At 42.7% G+C, this 21,468-nt stretch overlaps 1 protein-coding gene across 1 annotated transcript; it reads right to left on the bottom strand.

Moving 5' to 3' along the window:
* Nucleotides 1-857: 857 nt before the first annotated feature.
* LOC311148513 (MAGUK p55 subfamily member 3-like) lies at nucleotides 858-21,248 on the bottom strand (the record flags this gene model as incomplete). Its single annotated transcript, XM_084185494.1, has 18 exons — nucleotides 858-1,040; nucleotides 1,455-1,574; nucleotides 1,926-2,034; nucleotides 2,422-2,515; nucleotides 2,691-2,771; nucleotides 6,428-6,589; nucleotides 8,076-8,117; nucleotides 8,354-8,371; nucleotides 8,789-8,853; nucleotides 9,204-9,400; nucleotides 14,388-14,462; nucleotides 14,609-14,694; nucleotides 19,058-19,139; nucleotides 19,476-19,613; nucleotides 20,190-20,270; nucleotides 20,430-20,507; nucleotides 20,622-20,740; nucleotides 21,212-21,248. The coding sequence occupies 18 exons, from the start codon at nucleotides 21,246-21,248 to the stop codon at nucleotides 858-860; spliced, it is 1,767 nt and encodes a 588-aa protein (XP_084041620.1).
* Between the last annotated feature and the right edge of the window lie 220 nt (nucleotides 21,249-21,468).

Below are 21,468 nucleotides of genomic sequence, written 5' to 3'. Positions count from 1 at the left end.
TAGTATACGTTTTCAAGACCATTAGTCCCACATGCAAGTATTTTATGCTTTTTCATGGTTGTTGTCACATTGCCAATTAGGATTATTATGCACTACTATAGATCAAGATGGCATACGCCTACTCACAATACAGGTGAATGCTCAATAGGAGTGTGTGCATGCATTGAGTTATTGAGCTTGTTTTGGCTGATTTCTGTGGAGTCTATGGGGCTACAATCTGTTGCCTTTCCATTTGGGACTGTATATTAGCCTACTGATCAACAACATTGGATTACTATGCTTTAGTTCAGCCAGTATCCACAACTCCCCATTGCACATAGCCTCTATTAAAAATGAACTAAACAGGACAAGCTCATACAATGAGGATGAATTAATAATAAAAATGTTTAAACTGTCCACAATTCAGCAATGCAAAATATAGTTGATCTTGAGGTGACAACAGCCAATACTTCTGATCCAACATGTAATGGCAACAACAAGTCTCTCAAGAGTCTGTCAAGAGCCAGGCAACCCAAGCTGCTCCAAATGATTCCACTGAGTTACCACCGATAGCCGTTGTCCTTGTGGAAAGGTCCCATTCCCAAGTTCCCTCTTCGTTCTCCACTCATCTCAATGTCCGTTTGCCACCACCAACACCATCACTCTGGCAGTGGTAGTCTCTTGTGACTGTTAACGTAAGCGCATGTGAGATTTGGTTCTGGCTTGTGAGATTATGGCAGTGGTTGAACACAATGGCAGTGAAACGCTTAAAAATTCAAATCCATTCCCATTATCTCAATGTCACCCGCTAGTTTCTAATGGCATGGTTTTAATTGTATTATATGCCATAGCCCCTCTGTAGCGCCAGGGAGTGTATGCTAGGTGGTTCGGACCCAGCAAATAGGCACCCAGTGGACCTCTGTCTCAACCCTCTGCAGGATGTCCCGGAGTTCTACACAGGCACTGGCCAAGTCCTCCTTCACTAGGACCCGGTCCACCAGGTGGCCGTAGCGCTCGTCCATCAGCTCGGCCGACTGCCTCATTTCCTGAAGGTCCTCCTCCTAACCATGGGACAGAGAGAGTGGAGAGAGAGATTCAGGACTATCAGTTGTTTTAAAATCATAGCTATTTATTATCCTGTCCATTTGAACTCATTTAGCCTATTTTGTTCTCAAATTGTGAAACAGCTGCTTTTTCTCTTTTTCAAGTATGTCAATAGGATGTGACTGCTATCCCTATGAGGTTGGGTGTGTCCATAGGGGGAGTTTGACTTAAAGGTGTGGGTTCTCTATATGATTGGTGTATTGATAAGGTGAATGTGTTGTGTTTGTTTTTAAATTTATATTATGTCTTCAGTCTGTAGTGTGTCTGGGGAAAAGGTAATGCCTATGTGTGTGGCCATGAGTTTTTCCTGGCCATGCAACCTGATCAGGAAAAACTCCTGTCCATACTGTGTGTATGTATGTGTAACTCACCGTGATGCCTACACTGAGTGACGAGGAGGAGCCGTGACGTTTGCAGTGGCTCTCATGGATACGAGGCTTCACAAATATGACATAAGGCTTAAACTCAGCTGTCCATAGGATCTTCAGTGCCTGATGGAGGACAGAACACATTACTCATCATAATCATCATCCTGGACGGCACAATGCACATGGTTCTGGTTAACCTCAAATGGTTTACACAGAAATAGCGTAAGACACATGTAGGTTGTGCCATAGTCACAAACTTTTGTTACATAACGTATCAACACTGCAAGTAATAGTTTTTGTTTTTATGCAGTCGATTGTGTACATGTCACTGTACTTACAATAGTTATGTGAATCTGTTGACTGAGATCAGTAGAGGAGGGTGGAGTAAGAAAAGGGGAGGACCATTCCATTCCAGCCATTACAATAAGCCCGTCGTCCACATTTTCCCCTCAACTGGCTGAGATACATACATACCTCTGGTTGTACATCCACCAAGCACATCTTATTTCGATCCAGCACACTGCGGATGGCCTCCAGACTGGTGCCATAGAAGTTATCCTTGTACTCCCCATACTCTATAAAACTGAACAAACAAAACATAGCCTAACAAAATGCAGTAGAAAAACATTTCATTATTATTGATAAATGCTAAGGGCTCTCTATTCAATCTGTATCGCTGAAGCGTTACAGATTCCGCAATAGAAATGTTAAGGTAATTTCCAATAAAGCCGACATATGCAGTGCTTAACGTGAATGCAGTCTCAGCTAATGCGGGAACATTGCCAAATTTCAATCAGGATTTAACACTGAACTTCCGCAGATTGAATTGAGCCCTATACTTATCTTCACAATTTTCTGGTAACCAAAATATCAAATTTTCTTTAATCAACTTTCCATTTTTTGTTAAAAGTTTTTTAACCTTTTAGTAATTTATTAGCGAATTTATATAATGTTAGAAGTATGAACTAACATGTTGCTTTGAATGTCAGCCTCAAAGGCCTGTTTAGTGATGAAGTTGTACTCCACTCCCTCCCTCTCGTGACTCTTCTTGGCTCTAGTGGTGTCTAGGGTGGAAAGGAAATTCAGAAATACAATACCAAGAATGACATGAACACAATGCCACTTACTCTGTGTGTGTGCGTGTATGTCTGTGTGTGAAATAAAGTAACTTGTGTGTGTGTGTGTGTGAGAGTGAAATATGGTTACTTGAGTGTGTGTGTGTGTGTGTGTGTGACTCACGCGGTACAGCCACACCAAAGTGGCAGGGGTTCTCAGCGATCACCTTCTGTTTGAGCTCATTAATTCTGGCCCCAAGGGAACCTGTGGCCAGACAGACAATGATAGAACACCTTGTTACCATCCGTCTGAACACTTGTCATCAACTCTACATTACACAGGCATGCATGTTTATAGTGCAGGTCAGTAGAGGCCAGTCCAGGTAGGAAGGACCTCCCTCGTAAATGAGACTCTCATGAAACAAGACTACCTTTCAAAATGTCTCTAAAAGGGAGTGTGATAATGTCAGTGGCAGTCGGTGCTGTTTAAGATAAGGGAGGACGATATTATTGTTTTATGAGCATGGCCTTATTTCTATTACAGCATATTGGATGACTGTGATTCATATTCCATTCATCCAGTTCAATATAACATCGATAGGTTTAGGCTACTACATGGTACTAAAATGTTCCCTATACCCATCATGAGGTTGCTACAATCTAGCCTATGAATGAAAGTTTACAATGTAGGTGCACAAATCGAAAGAAAAATGTGAGTAATCAAGGTGACAGAGACACATTCAATACCGCTTTGCACACTCTTGCCTGTATCTACCTGATCTAGGGTGTAATCATTAATCCAACAGTTGCAAACAAGAGTTTCTATTGGACAAATTCCGGTATGTTTATCCCCGTTTGGTTCTGTTTAAGAAACGTGTAGCTCAGTTGCTAGAGCATGGCGCTTGCAACGCCAGGGTTGTGGGTTCGATTCCCACAGGGGGCCAGTATGAAAAAATTTATGCACTCACTAACTGTAAGTCACTCTGGATAAGAGCATCTGCTAAATGACTAAAATGTAAATGTATTTCAACAGAATCAGCAGAACGAATAGACCCCTGATCACATGCAAACACCGTTCACTTTCATAGCAGCCACATACAAACAGCATGATCACATAATTCCTTCTCGCATCTACGTGCTCTCCTCCTCCTTTCACCTTTTCCCTTCGCTTGTGGACTTTAGTGCACAACAAATCAGCTGTCTGTGACCAGGCGAAAAAATCTTTCCAAGCCAAACCTTCATATCATAACCGCTACACATCCCTGTCACCATATTCACTATCATCATAGTCAACATAACTACTAGAACTATCGTGTTAGTAAACCCGCTACCATCATGCAGTACAGTGTACAGTCAGCAAGCAGTTTAGCAGTTACACCGGCAGGCCCCAATGGCAATACATTAATCAAACCTTACCTTGACTTGGAAAAGTTCCAGTGTTGGATAGCCATAACCAGCTAGCTAACATAGCATCCCTCTCTCTTTGAGCCGGGTGTTTGAGTAGGCTAAACTAGCTAACTGCATTCGCTAGCTAAGTAAAAGTGAAAGTTAAAAAAAAAAGAATCCAACAAAATCTCTCTCTCTTTCTCTCTCTCGCTTCTCCTACATTTTTGAAGAAATTAATTTGTTCAAAACTGTTCAACTATTGTCTTTCTCTCTCTTTGAGTCAAGTACTCACCACATTTTATGAACTGCAGCGCTAGCTAGCTGTAGCTTATGCTTTCAGTTCTGATCCTTTGATTGGGTGGACAACATATCAGTTCATGCTGCAAGAGCTCTGATAGGTTGGCGGTTGTCCTCTGGAAGTTGTCATAATTACTGTGTAAGTCTATGGAAGGGGGTGAGAACCATGAGCCTCCTAGGTTTTGTATTGAAGTCAGTGTACCCAGAGGAGGACGGAAACTAGCTGTCCTCCGGCTATACCATGGTGCTACCCTACAGAGTGCTGTTTAGGCTACTGTAGACTTTCATTGCAAAACTGTGTGTTTTAATCAATAATTTGGTGACATTTTAATATTTGTAGCATAGTTTTATCTAAAAAGGATAACTTTTGTAATGTTTCACAATTTTTTTTCATGAAATTCACTGAGGAGGACGGACCTCCCCTTCCTCCTCTGAGGAGCCTCCACTGGGTAATGTACATTTTTGATCAATTGTTGTAGATATTAAAAACGCTTTCAATGACAAGAACAGGCAATTCAACCTATCAGCTAAGGTTCCTCAATAAAACAATTACAGTATATACAGTGCATTCTAATTTTTTGTTACAGCCTTACTCTAAAATTGATTAAATTACATTTCTTCCTCATCAATCTACACACTATACCCCATAATGACGAAGTGAAAACAGGTTTTTAGACATTTTTGCAAATGTTTGCTATGAGACTTGAAATTGAGCTCAGGTGCATCCTGTTTCCATTGATCATCCTTGAGATGTTTCTACAACATCATTGGCGTCCACCTGTGGTAAATTCAATTGATTGGACATGATTTGGAAAGGCACACACCTGTCTACATAAGGTCCCACAGTTGACAGTGCATGTCAGAGGAAAAACCAAGCCACGAGGTCTCAGGAATTGTCCGTAGAGTTCCGATACAGGATTGTGTCGAGGCACAGATCTGGGGAAGGGTACCAAACTATTTCTGCAGCATTGAAGGTCCCCAAGAACACAGTGGCCTCCATCATTCTTAAATGGATGAAGTTTGGAACCACTAAGACTCTTCCTAGAGCTGGCCGCCTGGCCAAACTGAGCAATCGGGGGAGAAGGGCCTTGGTCAGGGAGGTGACCTAGAATGCGATGGTCACTCTGACAGAGCTCCAGAGTACCTCTGTGGAGATGGGAGAATCTTCCAGAAGGACAACCACCTATGCAGCACTCCACCAATCAGGCATTTATGGTAGAGTGGCCAGACGGAAGCCCCTCCTCAGTAAAAGGCACATGACAGCCCGCTTAGAGTTTGCGAAAAAGGCACCTAAAGACTCTCAGACCATGTGAAACAAGATTCTCTGGTCTGATGAAACCAAGATTGAACTCTTTGGCCTGAATGCCAAGCTTCACTTCTGGAGGAAACCTGGCACCATCCCTACGGTGAAGCATCATTCTGTGGGGATGTTTTTCAGTGGCAGGGTCTGGGAGACTAGTCAGGATTGAGGGAAAGATGAATGGAGCAAAGTACAGAGAGATCCTTGATGAAAACCTGCTCCAGACCGCTCAGGACCTCAGACTGGGGCGAAGGTTCACCTTCCAACAGGACAACGACCCTAAGCACACAGCCAAGACAACGCAAGAGTGGCTTCGGTACAAGTCTCTGAATGTCCTTGAGTGGCCCAGCCAGAGCCCGGACTTGAACCCGATCGAACATCTCTGGAGAGACCTGAAAATAGCTGTTCCACAACGCTCCCCATCCAACCTGACAGAGCTTGAGAGGATCTGCAGAGAACAATGGGAGAAACTCCCCAAATACAGGTGTGCCAAGCTTGTAGCGTCATACCCAAGAAGACTCGAGGCTGTAATCGCTGCTAAAGGTGCTTCAACAATGTACTGAGTAAAGTGTTTGAATATTTATGTAAATGCCATATTTCCGTTTTTAAAAATAAATACATTTGCAAACATTTCTACTAACATGTTTTTGCTTTGTCATTATGGGGTATTGTGTGTAGATTGATGAATAAGGCTGTAACGTGACAAAATGTGGAAAAAGTGAAGGGGTCTGAATACTTTCCAAATGCACTGTATATATATATATATATATATATATATATATAGAGAGAGAGAGAGAGAGAGAGTGTTTTTAACACAACTAGCTAACATTATGGATTGGTAAATTCAGAAATCCTAAATCTTATACATGTAGTTTAATTTATCCCAAGACCATAGTCAGCTTGGCACTAATAACCCACAGAGCCCTCATGTCCTTTACCTATCAGCACCACTAGGCGGGGCCTCTCGCTGGGGCGGGGCTGGTAGCGTGTCACTTCCTCATAGATCAGGAAGTCCAGTGGGGCCGAGTCTGGAGTACGAGGCTCTCCCGGGGATCCCTGTCGATCTTTTCTACTCAGACGGAAACTTCTGCGTAGACCAGCTGAGGTCACAGTCACACAGAAAGACAGACAAATATGAGGGACAGACGGACAGACAGATACAAAACGCAAGAAAGAGCACTTAACACTTTAGTCTGGGTGCCTAAAATGAACACTTAAACCGTAGCCTGGGTGCCTGACTGTTTAAAAATATAAATAACACAACATTGACGATTCATAGTTTGCGAAAGCAGAGACAAACTATCACTCAGGCTAACTTCACAGTATAATTTAGAGAGAAGCTTATTTTCAGAAAAGGCTTCCAATCACAAAACGTTGCTTGGCTGATCAAAGGGCACCAGATAAAAGTATCGATTTCACCCCCCCCCCCCCCCAAAAAAAAAATTATGAAAGGAAAATGCCACATAACACGCACACTACGACGTCAATAAAAGTCTGTAATGGTACCTGAGTAAAAATCCCAGGAAAAAGCATGGCCACAGGAAGCAGGGGTCGCTTTACTCTTATTGGAAAAAACTACAACTAGCATTAGACTCAACCAGCCCCAGTGTCTGATATGGTGCGGCGAAAGAGCAGATAAGCTTGGTTGAGTTAGCCATGCGTCCAATGCAAGGCCTCTTTATAGGCAAGCACCAGTAGACAAAAACACAAGAAGCACCTATAGCTTAAAGTATAAAATAAAGGAAACGCTCTCTGTAAACAATAGAGTTTAAAGAAAGCTGCTACTCTGCACAGTGAGGCAAACACACCAAGCACCACAAATGTACACAGTAATGGCGCTCAACAAAAGGCCACATAGCATACTGAAGTAGACAAGAATCAGCACTAAGTCTGTTGAATTGGATGTGGATTTTTTCCCATAGGAACACAACTTTAATTCAACCAACCACAATTTAAACGGAATTGACCCAACTCTGTTCAAGAAACCAAAAAGGAGGTGGCAAAAGTGTTCAGCAGCATTAAGCCATGGTAAGACACTTCTAACATAGTATGAGAGGTGGATCCTGAATTAGCAATTAGCAAAGCAGTAGAGATACTAGCTAGAAAGGTGGAAGTGGGTTTGAGGACTGGGGAGGGCAGCAGAGTTGCCATATAAGCCACATTCCAGGCCACCCATATTGCAGGTAACCGCTTCAATATGATATTGTAATCTGATGCACGACTGCAATGGATATGATGTAGTACTCAATCATTGGTTAATGTGTGCAGTGCGACTGCTTTGCAGGCGGTCTGGAACATGGCCAAAGTCACAAGGAAGGTCAAGGTAAAGGAGATGTGGTGTGATGGAGATCTGGTAAACCTTCACTTAAACTCTCAAAAAGGGACTAGAGCTACATAATAAAGACCTCATAATGGTAAATAATGGTGTCATAATGCATTAGTTTGAACAAAATTAGTTTCAACAGCCCACATCAACCTTTCGCTGAATGGATTAGCTTAGCCATGAGGCTAGGTAAAGCTTAGCTTTAGCATCGGGGCTAATATGAAGCGTGTTTGTGAGTGGAGCTTAGTCCGTGATGCCCTCACCTATGTCTTGTCCATTCTGAGAGCCCTCACTGTCACAGTCTGCTGTAGGGAGGCAAGCAGGGAGAGAATACTGGGTGAGAGGGGAGGGGAAGTTTTGAAGGGATGTGTGGACTGTGGAGGTTTCTAAAGAGTCCAGGGATGAGGAGGGGAGTTAGGGTGGTAGAGCAAAGCAGGCAGGTTTGTTGCAAGTATTGGGTCAAGGAAGGTAGGGTACGTAAGCAAAAAAACAAACATTCGACAAGTTTCTGTGTGTGTGTGTGTGTGCACTCTCCACCTACCTCTTTCAGCCGGATCATCTGAGGTGAGCAGTAAGGGGGGAAATTAACACAACTCAAACAGGCAGTGCCCACATGATAAGTAATGCAGTCATGTCAAGGTACAGATAACATTAGAGCATATCAAAATGTAAGACCTCACAGTCAATACTCAGACAGATAAAGATATAAGAGAGGACAGTAATATTACCCTTTGTTTGCCCACCTACAGATTTGTTGTCATATTTGCTTCCGAATTGAATAAAATGATTAACCACTGGAGAATCATTCTACAATTCCTCCTCTCTTTTGATATCCTTTATCTTTCTTTCTGGCTCTCTACATAAAGTATAAAAATTTATAGAATGCAAATAATACAATGTGCAGCCCAAACTGTTTTTATTACTAATAGTGTAAAATATAAGTGATCATGGGAATCAGTGTATTGAGAGAACTTACATGTGGGTGTTTTCGGTGACACAGGCGCCTGGTAAGTGCCCATCTTTATTCTGTATTTAAGACGCCTGGGAGAGGTGTTGATTGGTAGAAATCCCTCAAATATAAGATAGACTCAGCAATTTGACATCATCATACACAGTGAGGTGACTTCCTGCTTACAGAAAATCAACGATAACTAAATTCTAATCTGCCAAGATTGACACTACTGGCTCTTCCCAATAACATTGGCAATTATATCCCAACAGTGTTTGGAAAATGCAGAATACTCATACAAATCTATTCCTCAAATTAAAGGTAAACTCAGCAATATGACATCATATAGAGCACAGCCCTTGAGTAAGTTGTCCTTGAGGCATGCCCATTATTTCGTACTCTTTAAAGTTGAAACCATTCTAAAAAATGCAGTCTTGCCTACCTCTCCTGGAACTGTGTGGAGGGGATTAGGGCGGCCCTCAGGTTGCTGTCGCCCACTCTCTTGGCCTGCCACCAGGTGGCATCGTCCTGGCTCACCACCTGCAGGATGTCCCCCCGCTTGAAAGGAAGTCCCGCCTCCTGGCAGGGCGTGGCCTTGTCCTCAAAGGGGGTGTAGCCAAACAAGGCCCTCAGGTAGACCTAGTACAGGAAGAGCAGGCTTCAAACCATGACAGGGGTGCATAGACATTCTTAAGAGAAGAATAGATGCTTCGCTCACCACAATTAAAATGTGATGTTTTATTTTAAGCCTCTCAAGGTTTTTTACCTCTCTGTCGTTTGCCTTTCAAACTCTCATCATATTGTTTAGTATTTTTCTTGTGTGCCAATAAATAAATAGCATGAGCTGGCGCACACCCAGAGATAATTATTTTGTGTAGATGTGCTGACTAACGCCGAATAAACTGTAAACTATAAAAATAAAAATAAATAAAGAGAGTCACACAGTATATATATATATATATATATATATATATATATATATATATATATATATATATATATATATATATATATACATATATATATACTACCGGTCAAAAGTTTTAGAACACCTACTCATTCAAGGGTTTTCCTTTATTTTTACTATTTTCTACATTGTAGAATAATAGTGAAGACATCAAAACTATGAGATAACACATATGGAATCATGTAGTAACCAAAAAAGTGTTAAACAAATCAAAATACATTTTATATTTCAGATTCTTCAAATAGCCACCCTTTGCCTTGATGACAGCTTTGCACACTCTTGACAACCAGCTTCACCTGGAATGCTTTTCCAACAGTCGTGAAGGAGTTCCCACATACGCTGAGCACTTGTTGGCTGCTTTTCCTTCACTTTGCGGTCCGACTCATCCCAAACCATCTCAATTTGGTTGAGGTCGGGGAATTCTGGAGGCCAGGTCATCTGATGCAGCACTCCATCACTCTTCTTCTTGGTAAAATAGCCCTTACACAGCCTGGAGGTGTGTTGGGTCATTGTCCTGTTGAAAAACAAATGATAGTCCCACTGAGCCCAAACCAGATGGGATGTCGTATCGCTGCAGAATGCTGTGGTAGCCATGCTGGTTAAGTGTGCCTTGAATTCTAAATAAATCACAGACAGTGTCACCAGCAAAGCACCCACACACCATAACAACTCCTCCTCCATGCTTTACGGTGGGAAATACACGTGGCGATCATCCGTTCACCCACACCGTGTCTCATAAAGACACGGCGGTTGGAACCAAAAATCTCAAATTTGGACTCCAGACCAAAGGACACATTTCCACCGGTCTAATGTCCATTGCTCGTGTTTCTTGGCCAAAGCAAGTATTTTCTTCTTCTTGGTGTCCTTTAGTAGTGGTTTCTTTGCAGCAATTCGACCATGAAGGCCTAATGTCTCCTCTGAACAGTTGATGTTGAGATGTGTCTGTTACTTGAACTCTGTGAAGCATTTTTTGGGCTGCAATTTCTGAGGCTGGTAACTCTAACGAACCTATCCTCTGCAGCAGAGGTAACTCGTGAGTCTTCCATTCCTGTGGCGGTCCTCATGAGAGCCAGTTTCATCATAGCACTTGATGGTTTTTGTGACTGCACTTGAAGAAACGTTCAAAGTTCTTGATATTTTCCGGATTGACTGACCTTCATGTCTTAAAGTAATGATGGACTGTCGTTTCTCTTTGCTTATTTGAGCAGTTCTTGCCATAATATGGACTTGCTATTTTACCAAATAGGGCTATCTTCTGTTTACCGCCCCCTACTTTGTCACAACACAACTGATAGGCTCAAACGCATTAAGAAGGAAAGAAATTCCACAAATTAACTTTTAAGAAGGCACACCTGTTAATTGAAATGCATTCCAGGTGACTACCTCATGAAGCTGGTTGAGAGAATGCCAAGAGTGTGCAAAGCTGTCATCAAGGCAAAGGGTGGCTATTTGAAGAATCTGTAATATAACATATATTTTGATTTGTTTAACACTTTTTTGATTACTACATGATTCCATATGTGTTATTTCATAGTTTTGATGTCTTCACTATTATTCTACAATGTAGAAAATAGTGAAAATAAAGAAAAACCCTTGAATGAGTAGGTGTTCTAAAACTTTTGACCGGTAGTGTGTATATATACAGTTGAAGTCGGAAGTTTACATAAACCTTTGCCAAATACATTTAAACTCAGTTTTTCACAGTTTCTGACATTTAATCCTGTTAAAAACTCCCTGTCTTAGGTCAGTTAGGATCACCACTTTATTTTAAGAATGTGAAATGTCAGAATAATAGTAGAGAGAATGATTTATTTCAGCTTTTATGTCTTTCATCACGTTCCCAGTGGGTTAGAAGTTTACATACACTAAATTCATATTTGGTAGCATTTCCTTTAAATTGTTTAACTTGGGTAAAACGTTTTGGGTAGCCTTCCACAAGCTTCCCACAATAAGTTGGGTGAATTTTGGCCCATTCCTCCTGACAAAGCTGCTGTAACTGAGTCAGGTTTGTAGGCCTCCTTGCTCGCATATGCTTTTTCAGATCTGCCCACACATTTTCTATAGGATTGAGATCAGGGCTTTGAGATGGCCACTCCAATACCTTGACTTTGTTGTCCTTAAGCCATTTTGCCGCAAGTTTGGAAGTATGCTTTGGGTCATTGTCCATTTGGAAGACCCATTTGCGACCAAGCTTTAACTTCCTGACTGATGTCTTGAGATGTTGCTTCAATATATCCACATAATTTTACTTCCTCATGATGCCATCTATTTTGTGAAGTGCACCAGTCCCTCCTGCAGCAAAGCACCCCCACAGCATGATGCTGCCACCCCCGTGCTTCACGGTTAGGATGATGTTCTTCGGCTTGCAAGCAACCCCTTTTTTCCTCCAAACATAACGATGGTCATTATGGCCAAACAGTTCTATTTTTGTTTCATCAGACCAGAGGACATTTCTCCAAAAAGTACGATCTTTGTCCCCATGTGCAATTGCTACCCGTAGTCTGGCTTTTATATGGCGGTTTTGGAGCAGTGGCTTCTTCCTTGCTGAGCGGCCTTTCAGGTTATGTCGATATAGGACTCGTTATACTGTGGATATAGATACTTTTGTACCTGTTTCCTCCAGCATCGTTACAAGGTCCTTTGCTGTTGTTCTGGGATTGATTTGCACTTTTCGCACCAAAGTACGTTCATCTCTAGGAGACAGAACACGTCTCCTTCCTGAGCGGTATGACGGCTGCGTGGTGCCATGGTGTTTATACTTGCGTACTATTGTTTGTACAGATGAGCGTGGTACCATCAGGAGTTTGGAAATTGCTCCCAAGGATGAACCAGACTTGTGGAGGTCTACGATTTTTTTTGAGGTCTTGGCTGATTTCTTTTGATTTTCCCATGATGTCAAGCAAAGAGGCACTGAGTTTGAAGGTAGGCCTTGAAATACTTCCACAGGTACACCTCCAATTGACTAAAATGATGTCAATTAGCCTATCAGAAGCTTCTAAAGCCATGACCTTCAAACTCAGGGAAAATCAGAAGAAATCAGCCAAGACCTCAGAAAAACAATTGTAGACCTCCACAAAGTCTGGTTCATCCCTGGGAGCAATTTCCAAACGCCTGAAGGTACCACGTTCATCTGTACAAACAATAGTACGCAAGTATAAACACCATGGGACCACGCAGCCATCATACCGCTCAGGAAGGAGACGCGTTCTGTCTCCTAGAGATTAACGTACTTTCGTGCGAAAAGTGCAAATCAATCCCAGAACAACAGCAAAGGACCTTGTGAAGGTGCTGGAGGAAACAGGTACAAATGTATCTATATCCACAGTAAAACGAGTCCTATATCGACATAACCTGAAAGGCCGCTCAGCAAGGAAGAAGCCACTGCTCCAAAACCGCCATAAAAAAGCCAGACTACGGTTTGCAACTGCACATGGGGACAAAGATCGTACTTTTTGGAGAAATGTCCTCTGGTCTGATGAAACAAAAATAGAACTGTTTGGCCATAATGACCATCGTTATGTTTGGAGGAAAAAAGGGGGATGCTTGCAAGCCGAAGAACACCATCCCAACCGTGAAGCACGGGGGTGGCAGCATCAAGCTGTGGGGGTGCTTTGCTGCAGGAGGGACTGGTGCACTTCACAAAATAGATGGCAACATGAGGAAGGAAAAGTATGTGGATATATTGAAGCAACATCTCAAGACATCAGTCAGGAAGTTAAAGCTTGGTCGCAAATGGGTCTTCCAAATTGACAATGACCCCAAGCATACTTCCAAAGTCGTGGCAAAATGGCTTAAGGACAACAAAGACAAGGTATTGGAGTGGCCATCACAAAGCCCTGACCTCTCATCCTATAGAACATTTGTGGGCAGAACTGAAAAAGCGTGTGCGAGCAAGGAGGCCTACAAACCTGACTCAGTTACACCAGCTCTGTCAGGAGGAATGGGCCAAACTTCACCCAATTTATTGTGGGAATCTTGTGGAAGGCTACCCGAACCGTTTGACCCAAGTTAAACAATTTAAAGGCAATGCTACCAAATACTAATTGTGTGTATGTAAACTTCTGACCCACTGCGAATGTGATTAAAGAAATAAAAGCTGAAATAAATCATTCTCTCTACTATTATTCTGACATTTCACATTCTAAAAATAAAGTGGTGATCCTAACTGACCTAAGACAGGGAATGTTTACTAGGATTAAATGTCAGGAATTGTGAAAAACTGAGTTTAAATGTATTTGGCTAAGGTGTATGTAAACTTCTGACTTCAACTGTATATATATATATATATATATATATATATATATATATATATATATATATAAAACCCAGTAATTTATTGGGTAAAATAGCAACGTTTCTCACACTCTATATACAGAGTGTGCGACTCTCTTTATTTATTTTTATAGCTGCCAATAAATAAAATAAAAACATTCTGGCTGACAATGGCCTTCATAACGTTTTGACTGTCAATGGACTATGAACATTCCTCAGAATGTTCATAGTACATAGAAGTATGCATTGTACTTCTATGGCTGGATACTCTCATAACAAATCAGGGCTTTGTTCAGTATGGAGATAACGTTTTAAATTTATTTTAAACCGGGAGATACTACCTGAACGGGGGCAATAAGAATTTAATGTTTTGGTGTCCCTCCTCACCTTGCTCTCCTTCAGCCTATCTTCCTCTGCAATGGCAGGGATGATCTTCAAAGTGATGGAGCCTTGTGACTGGGACTGGTTAAATAAAGGTCAAAAGGATAAAGCATGAGGCTAAAATTACCTTGATAATCAATTATTGCAATTCATTGTCTTCAATGAAAACAATGATAGCCTGTATATTAGCTACATTGGAGAGCAATAGAGCAAAACATTACACCTACCAGAATCTGGCTGATCTCATCTGGTCTTTTGTGGATGATCAGGTTTCCGTTGACCTCTCGAAGTTCATCTCCCACATGCACCAGACCTTGAGGCAGGCAGACAGACAGACATGAAACAATACAAGCAGTACCAGTCAGTCAAACATCAACATATGCATTTACTTTCTAAAATACATGAGCTAAACAAAACACAGACACAGTCAATAACATTTCCATGGCAATGGCAGTGACCAGCTTTGACTGCAACCCCTCTCAGTAATAATCTGCAAAATGCAATCTTGTGGCACACGCCTAATCTCAAGGATTTAATGTCTAGTCTTTATACAGTAGTGACTAGTTTTATTTCTGTGAGGCCATGAAATATAATCCCTTCTCCGATCAGCATTTCAATATTTGTTAAACTTCAAATTTGGCTATTAATTATAATAGTCTCCTGAGTGGCGCAGTGGTCTAAGGCACTGCATCGCAGTGCTAACTGTGCCACTAGAGATCCTGGTTCGAATCCAGGCTCTGTCGCAGCCGGCTGTGACCGGGAGACTCATGGGCGGTGCACAATTGGTCCAGGGTAGGGGAGGGAATGGCCGGTAGGGATGTAGCTCAGTTGATAGAGCATGGCGTTTGCAACGCCAGGGTTGTGGGTTTGATTCCCACAGGGGGCCAGTACAAAAAAATATGTATTCACTAACTGTAAGTCGCTCTGGATAAGAGCGTCTGCTAAATGACTAAAATGTAAATAAATGTGAAGTTCTTCAGACTTTCGAGGTTGAGAGAGATGGGATTTGCTGTCTTGAGTCATCCAGTTGACTTAAACCAAGAAGTTTTACTTTTGGGGTGAGGACAGGGGTATATGACCATGAATAACCTTCATTATGTTGTAATAGGTTGGGATGCTGACCAATAGATAGGGTTGAGTTGAGTAAAGTGGAACTGTAGTTTCAGCCTGGTCTCATAGAATAGACGTAACATAGTAAATGTAAATCCGGTATACTCAAATTAGTATGATATGTTACGTTTGGTATGGTTACATAAGACAGAAGATTTCTTAAGGCTGGTTGGTCAAGATAGGTGAGCGTATAACGCCAACGTCTAGCAACGCATAGTTTGCGTGTTTGAATCTCATCACAGACAACTTTAGCATTTTAGCAACTTTGGAACTACTTGCTACTTTTTAGCTACTTTACAACTACTTAGCATGTTAGATAACCATTCCCCTAACCCTTTAACCTAACTCCTAACCCTAACCTTGTTTGAAGTGGCGCCGGAGAAGATGGCTACCGTTTTACAGCCCTCTAACCAATTGTACTATTATGTGTGTTTTTTCGCGTTATTTGTAATTTATTCTGTACATAATGTTTCTGCCACCGTCTGTTATGACCAAAAGAGCCACCTCGTATTGGACGAAGATTTTTTCTTCAATATCCTACAGACACCCGACAAGGCCCGAATCCCCATCATTCGCATGAGAAAGAGACAGAGATATCATGGACGTAGGTCAGGGTGCCTTGTAAGGATCCGACGGCGAGCGAGTAAACTGCCTCTTTCATCAATCCTATTAGCCAATGTTCAATCATTTGAAAATAAATTAGACGACCTAAGATTAAGGTTATCCTACCAACGGGACATTAAAAACTGTAATATCTTATGTTTCACCGAGTCGTGGCTGAACGACGACAGGGACAACATACATCTGACGAGATATACGCTACATCGGCAGGATAGAACGACTGACTCCCGAAAGACAAGGGATGGCGGTCTGTGTATGTTTTTAAACAACAGCTGGTGCATAAAATCTAATACTACGGAAGTCTCAAGGTTTTGCTCGCCTGAGGTTGAGTATCTCATGATAAGCTGTAGACCACACTATTTATCAAGAGACTTTTCATCTATATTTTTCGTAGCTGTATATATCTACCACCACAAACCGATGCTGGCATTAAGATTGCACTCAATGAGCGGTATAAGGCCATAAGTAAACAGGAAAACGCTCATCCAGAGGCAGCGCTCCTAGTGGCCGGGGACTTTAATGCAGGGAAACTTAAATCCATTCGACCTAATTTCTACCAGCATGTTAAATGTGCAACCAGAGGAAAAACAACTCTAGACCACCTTTACTCCACACACAGAGATGCATACAAAGCTCTCCCTCGCCCTCCATTTGGCAAATCTGACCATAACTCTATCCTCCTGATTCCTGCTTATAAGCAAAAACTAAAGCAGGAAGCACCAGTGACTCGGTTAATAAAAAAGTGGTCAGATGACGCAGATGCTAAGCTACAGGACTGTTTTGCTAGCACAGACTGGAATATGTTCCGGGATTCTTCATTTGGCATTGAGGAGTACACCACATCAGTCACTGGCTTCATCAATTTTTATTTTATTTTATTTTACCTTTATTTAACTAGGCAAGTCAGTTAAGAACAAATTCTTATTTACAATGACGGCCTACACCGGCCAATCCCGGACGACGCTGGGCCAATTGTGCGCCACCCTATGGGACTCCCAATCATGGCCGGTTGTGATACAGCCTGGAATCTAACCAGGGGGTCTGTAGTGACGCCTCAAGCACTGAGATGCAGTGCCTTAGACAGCTGCGCCACTCGGGAGTATAATAAGTGCATCGATGACGTCATCCCCACAGTGACCGTACGTACATACCCCAACCAGAAGCCATGGATTACAGGCAACATCCGCACTGAGCTAAAGGGTAGAGCTGCCGCTTTCAAGGAGCGGGACTGTAACCCGGACGCTTATAAGAAATCCCGCTATGCCCTCCGACGAACCATCAAACAGGCAAAGAGTCAATATAGGAAGGACTAAGATTGAATCGTACTACACCGGCTCTGTGGCAGGGCTTGAAAACTATTACAGCCTACAAAGGGAAGCACAGCCGCGAGCTGCCCAGTGACACAAGCCTACCAGACGAGCTAAATCACTTCTATGCTCGCTTCGAGGCAAGCAACACTGAAGCATGCATGAGAGCTGGATGACTATGTGATCACGCTCTCCATAGCCGATGTTAGTAAGACTTTTAAGCAGGTCAACATTCACAAGGCCGCAGGGCCAGACGGATTACCAGGATGTGTACTCTGAGCATGTGCTGATCAACTGGCAAGTGTCTTCACTGACATTTTCAACATGTCCCTGACTGAGTCTGTAATACCAACATGTTTCAAGCAGACCACCATAGTCCCTGTGCCGAAGGACACTAAGATAACCTGCCTAAATGACTACCGACCTGTAGCACTCACGTCTGTAGCCATGAAGTGCTTTGAAAGGCTGGTCATGGCTCATATCAACACCATTATCCCAGAAACCATAGACCCACACCATCATTAAGTTTGCAGACGACACAACAGTGGTAGGCCTGATCACCGACAACGATGAGACAGCCTATAGGGAGGAGGTCAGAGACCTGGACGTGTGGTGCCAGGATAACAACCTCTCCCTCAACGTGATCAAGACAAAGGAGATGATTGTGGACTACAGGGAAAAAAAGAGGACTGAGCATGCCCCCATTCTCATCGACGGGGCTGTAGTGGAACAGGTTAAGAGCTTCAAGTTCCTTGGTGTCCACATCACCAACAAACTATCATGGTCCAAACACACCAAGACAGTCGTGAAGAGGGCACGACAAAGCCTATTCCCCCTCAGGAGACTTAGAAGATTTGGAATGGGTCCTCAGATACTCAAAATGTTCTACAGCTGCACCATCGAGAGCATCCTGACTGGTTGCATCACCGCCTGGTATGGCAACTGCTCGGCCTCCGACCGCAAGGCACTACAGAGGGTAGTGCGTACAGCCCAGTACATCACTGGGGCCAAGCTTCCTGCCATCCAGGACCTCTATACCAGGCGGTGTCAGAGGAAGGCCCTCAAAATTGTCAAAGACTCCCCCCCCCCCCCCCCCCCCCCCACCCCATCCCCCTCTTTTACGCTGCTGCTACTCTGTTTATTATTTATGCATAGTCTCTTTACCTCTACCCGCATGTACATATTACCTCAATTAATTCTACACCGGTACCCCCCCTGTATATAGCCTCTCTACTGTTATTTTATTTTACTGCTGCTCTTTAGTTATTTGCTTACATTTTTTTACTGAACACTTTTTTTGTTTTACTTTTTTTATTCGTAACATATCATAGGATGGACATCCACAAATAAATACATACCATATGAAACGAAACATATCATACTAATTGGAGTGTCTCGGATTTACATTTACTATGTTACGTCTACCCCTATGTCCAGGTTGGTAGTTTATGTGGGTGGGTATGAATGTGAATGAAAAATGGTGAGGATGGAGGTAGGTTACTTTGGTGGTGGTGGTATGGGGAAGGATCTAAGATAGGGTTGGTACAGTACCATATGAGGGGTAGGGCATTGTTGTGGGAGTGAGGGTTTATACTGTGTGTGTGTGTGTGTGTGTGTGTACGCGTGCTGCTCTCTCACCACTGCGGTCCGCAGACCCTCCCCTCATGATCCTGGCCACTATTACAGCCCCCGTCACCTCATCTCTGCGGATGGTCGCCCCCTGGAAAATTTCACCAGGTGATACTATGTAACTATAGCTCCCAGACACTTAACCAGCTCCCAGACACTTAACTAACTCACAGACACTTAACTAACTCACAGAAGAGACTCACAAAGCATGACACCTACCTGCTTATAGCCAAACTCTAAATGGTTGAGTATGGTTGTGCATATTATAATTTAAATGTACCACTGGCCTCTCAAAATGAATTTCCATGAAATGAGGCCAGAATCTCATGCACCCACAATAAAGTATTGTACTGTATCGTATATTGTAAGCTAACGTAAATTGTACTGTATTTTGTATCATATCACATCTTATCGTATCAAGACTCACCAGGGGCTCCTTGTTCTTCACCAACCGGACAATCTTCACAGACTCTTCCTGCAGCTCGTCTTCCACTTCATCTGGCAGCGGGGGCAGCACGGGGTCAAAGTTCTTCTGGGCCACCGTGTCATGGGCTGCCAGGATAGCCTATAGGAGTCAGAGGTCAGAGAGAGACAGACCATAGTGAGATGGGACACATCCTAAATGATGACGATGACGATGATGATGAATCTTTTGTTTCCACTAAAACTGAGTTGGACAGACAGACAATCAATAAATTGAATGAGCTAGGCACGGAAAGAGAGAAAGAGAGGCACAAAGAAATTGAGCCTGAAGAACCTCGAGAAGAGATTGAAGAGAGACAAAATCCCCCCAGGCTATTGTGAAAACGAGCGGGTATAATGAAGATATTACTATACTAATGTTGTGAGCTGTGATTTCTTCCCTAGCTGTCATACACAAAAAGCCATTAAATTGAGCATAATGACCTTGATTAATGTGACTGAAGAGGACTGTCTGTGGCTGCATCTCAAATTGCACCCTATTCCCTACATAGTGCACTACATAGGGTGCCATTTGGGACTCACCCCGTGTCTGGGCTGTAGAAAGGCTTAGTGTTTGCTTTTGATGATGTCGAAGAGATAAAAAACAAGAGGGAGAGAGAGAGAGAGAGAGAGAGAGAGAGAGAGAGAGTGTTTGTGTGTGTGTGTGAGACATGTGTACCTTGAGATGAGGAGCACTCAGAAGCAGAAGCAGTTCCCTCTCATCACCTTCCATTGGTCCATTCTGAATCTCCTCAGCCAACTGTCAATTACAGCATTAGGATGTCATCATAAGTAGGCCTAAGACATATTGTTGGTGACTCAACACAACTGAATCTATCTTCCTCCATCTTCACTGACATTTATTAATCCTCTTCACCTGTCCTGTGTTTTCAACTCAGTGGGTTGTGGATGTACTTACATCCTCTGCCAGACAGGAGGCGCTGTGGAGAACTGGAATAGGGCTCTGCCGCTCATACTGGCGCAACTTCTCATGGATCTGTGGTACAACACATCAGAGGCTGGTGGGAGGAGCTATAGGAGGACAGGCTCATAGTAATGGCTGGAATGGTATCAAACATAAACAACCCTAAACAAATCTATAGGGTTGTACCTTCATCAGATAACCCAGGCTCTTCTCGCTGAAGACATCCTTGAGGAACACCAGGTCTTCTTTGTGTTTGGCATCAGGGTGGAGCTGAGAGGTGAGCAGGGCCAGAGTCTCATGCAACCCTACAATGAGAAAAGCATTACCCCATTACAGAGCAAGCACACTACCTCCTGTGCCATCAAGGTTAAAACCTCTTGGCAGAGGCTGTACTACGTTATAGGCCTTTTCATACTGCTACCCACAATTAATATTCAAATTAGGAGACAACAGAACTCTGTGATTGGCTGGCCCCAAAAAGCTGGTACTAAGAGCACTCTTAGCCAAGTGGGTTCATAGCCCTAGGCTAAATTAAGTGTGAATGTGCCTATATATACATGGAGGCTAAGCTGCACTAGCATTCAAGACTGAAAGATGCCTCTCTGACTGAGAATATCATATTATTGAAAATTCCAAAACAAAAATCTAACATAACAAGGCATATGAATCCAGACATATGTCCAATAACTAACTATACAATAGTGATGTAGTAACACATACATTAAACATGAATACCATACATTATACATGAGCTTTAGCCTTGTGTCTGTCCTTACCTGTGCTTGCAGAGAGGTGAGGCATAGCTTCAATCATTTAGAAGCTGGAAGGACCAGCTAGTGTAGACTCAGGATGGACAGAAAAGGAAGAAAAATAAAGTTGCTGGAGCTCCTCCTTTTTCTTATTATCCAGATTTATACCCGGACTGTCAATCCTACAGGGAAAAAAAATAAAATAAAAATAAACAACAAAACAAACTGCTCACTCTTCTCATTGGCACAGACATAAACGAGGAGCATGTTGCCTTTCCCTGTAA

Source organism: Coregonus lavaretus (assembly GCF_964263955.1).
Source record: "Coregonus lavaretus genome assembly, chromosome: 1".
Classification (NCBI taxonomy): Eukaryota; Metazoa; Chordata; class Actinopteri; order Salmoniformes; family Salmonidae; genus Coregonus; species Coregonus lavaretus.
This window is presented reverse-complemented; position numbering and strand designations above follow the sequence as displayed.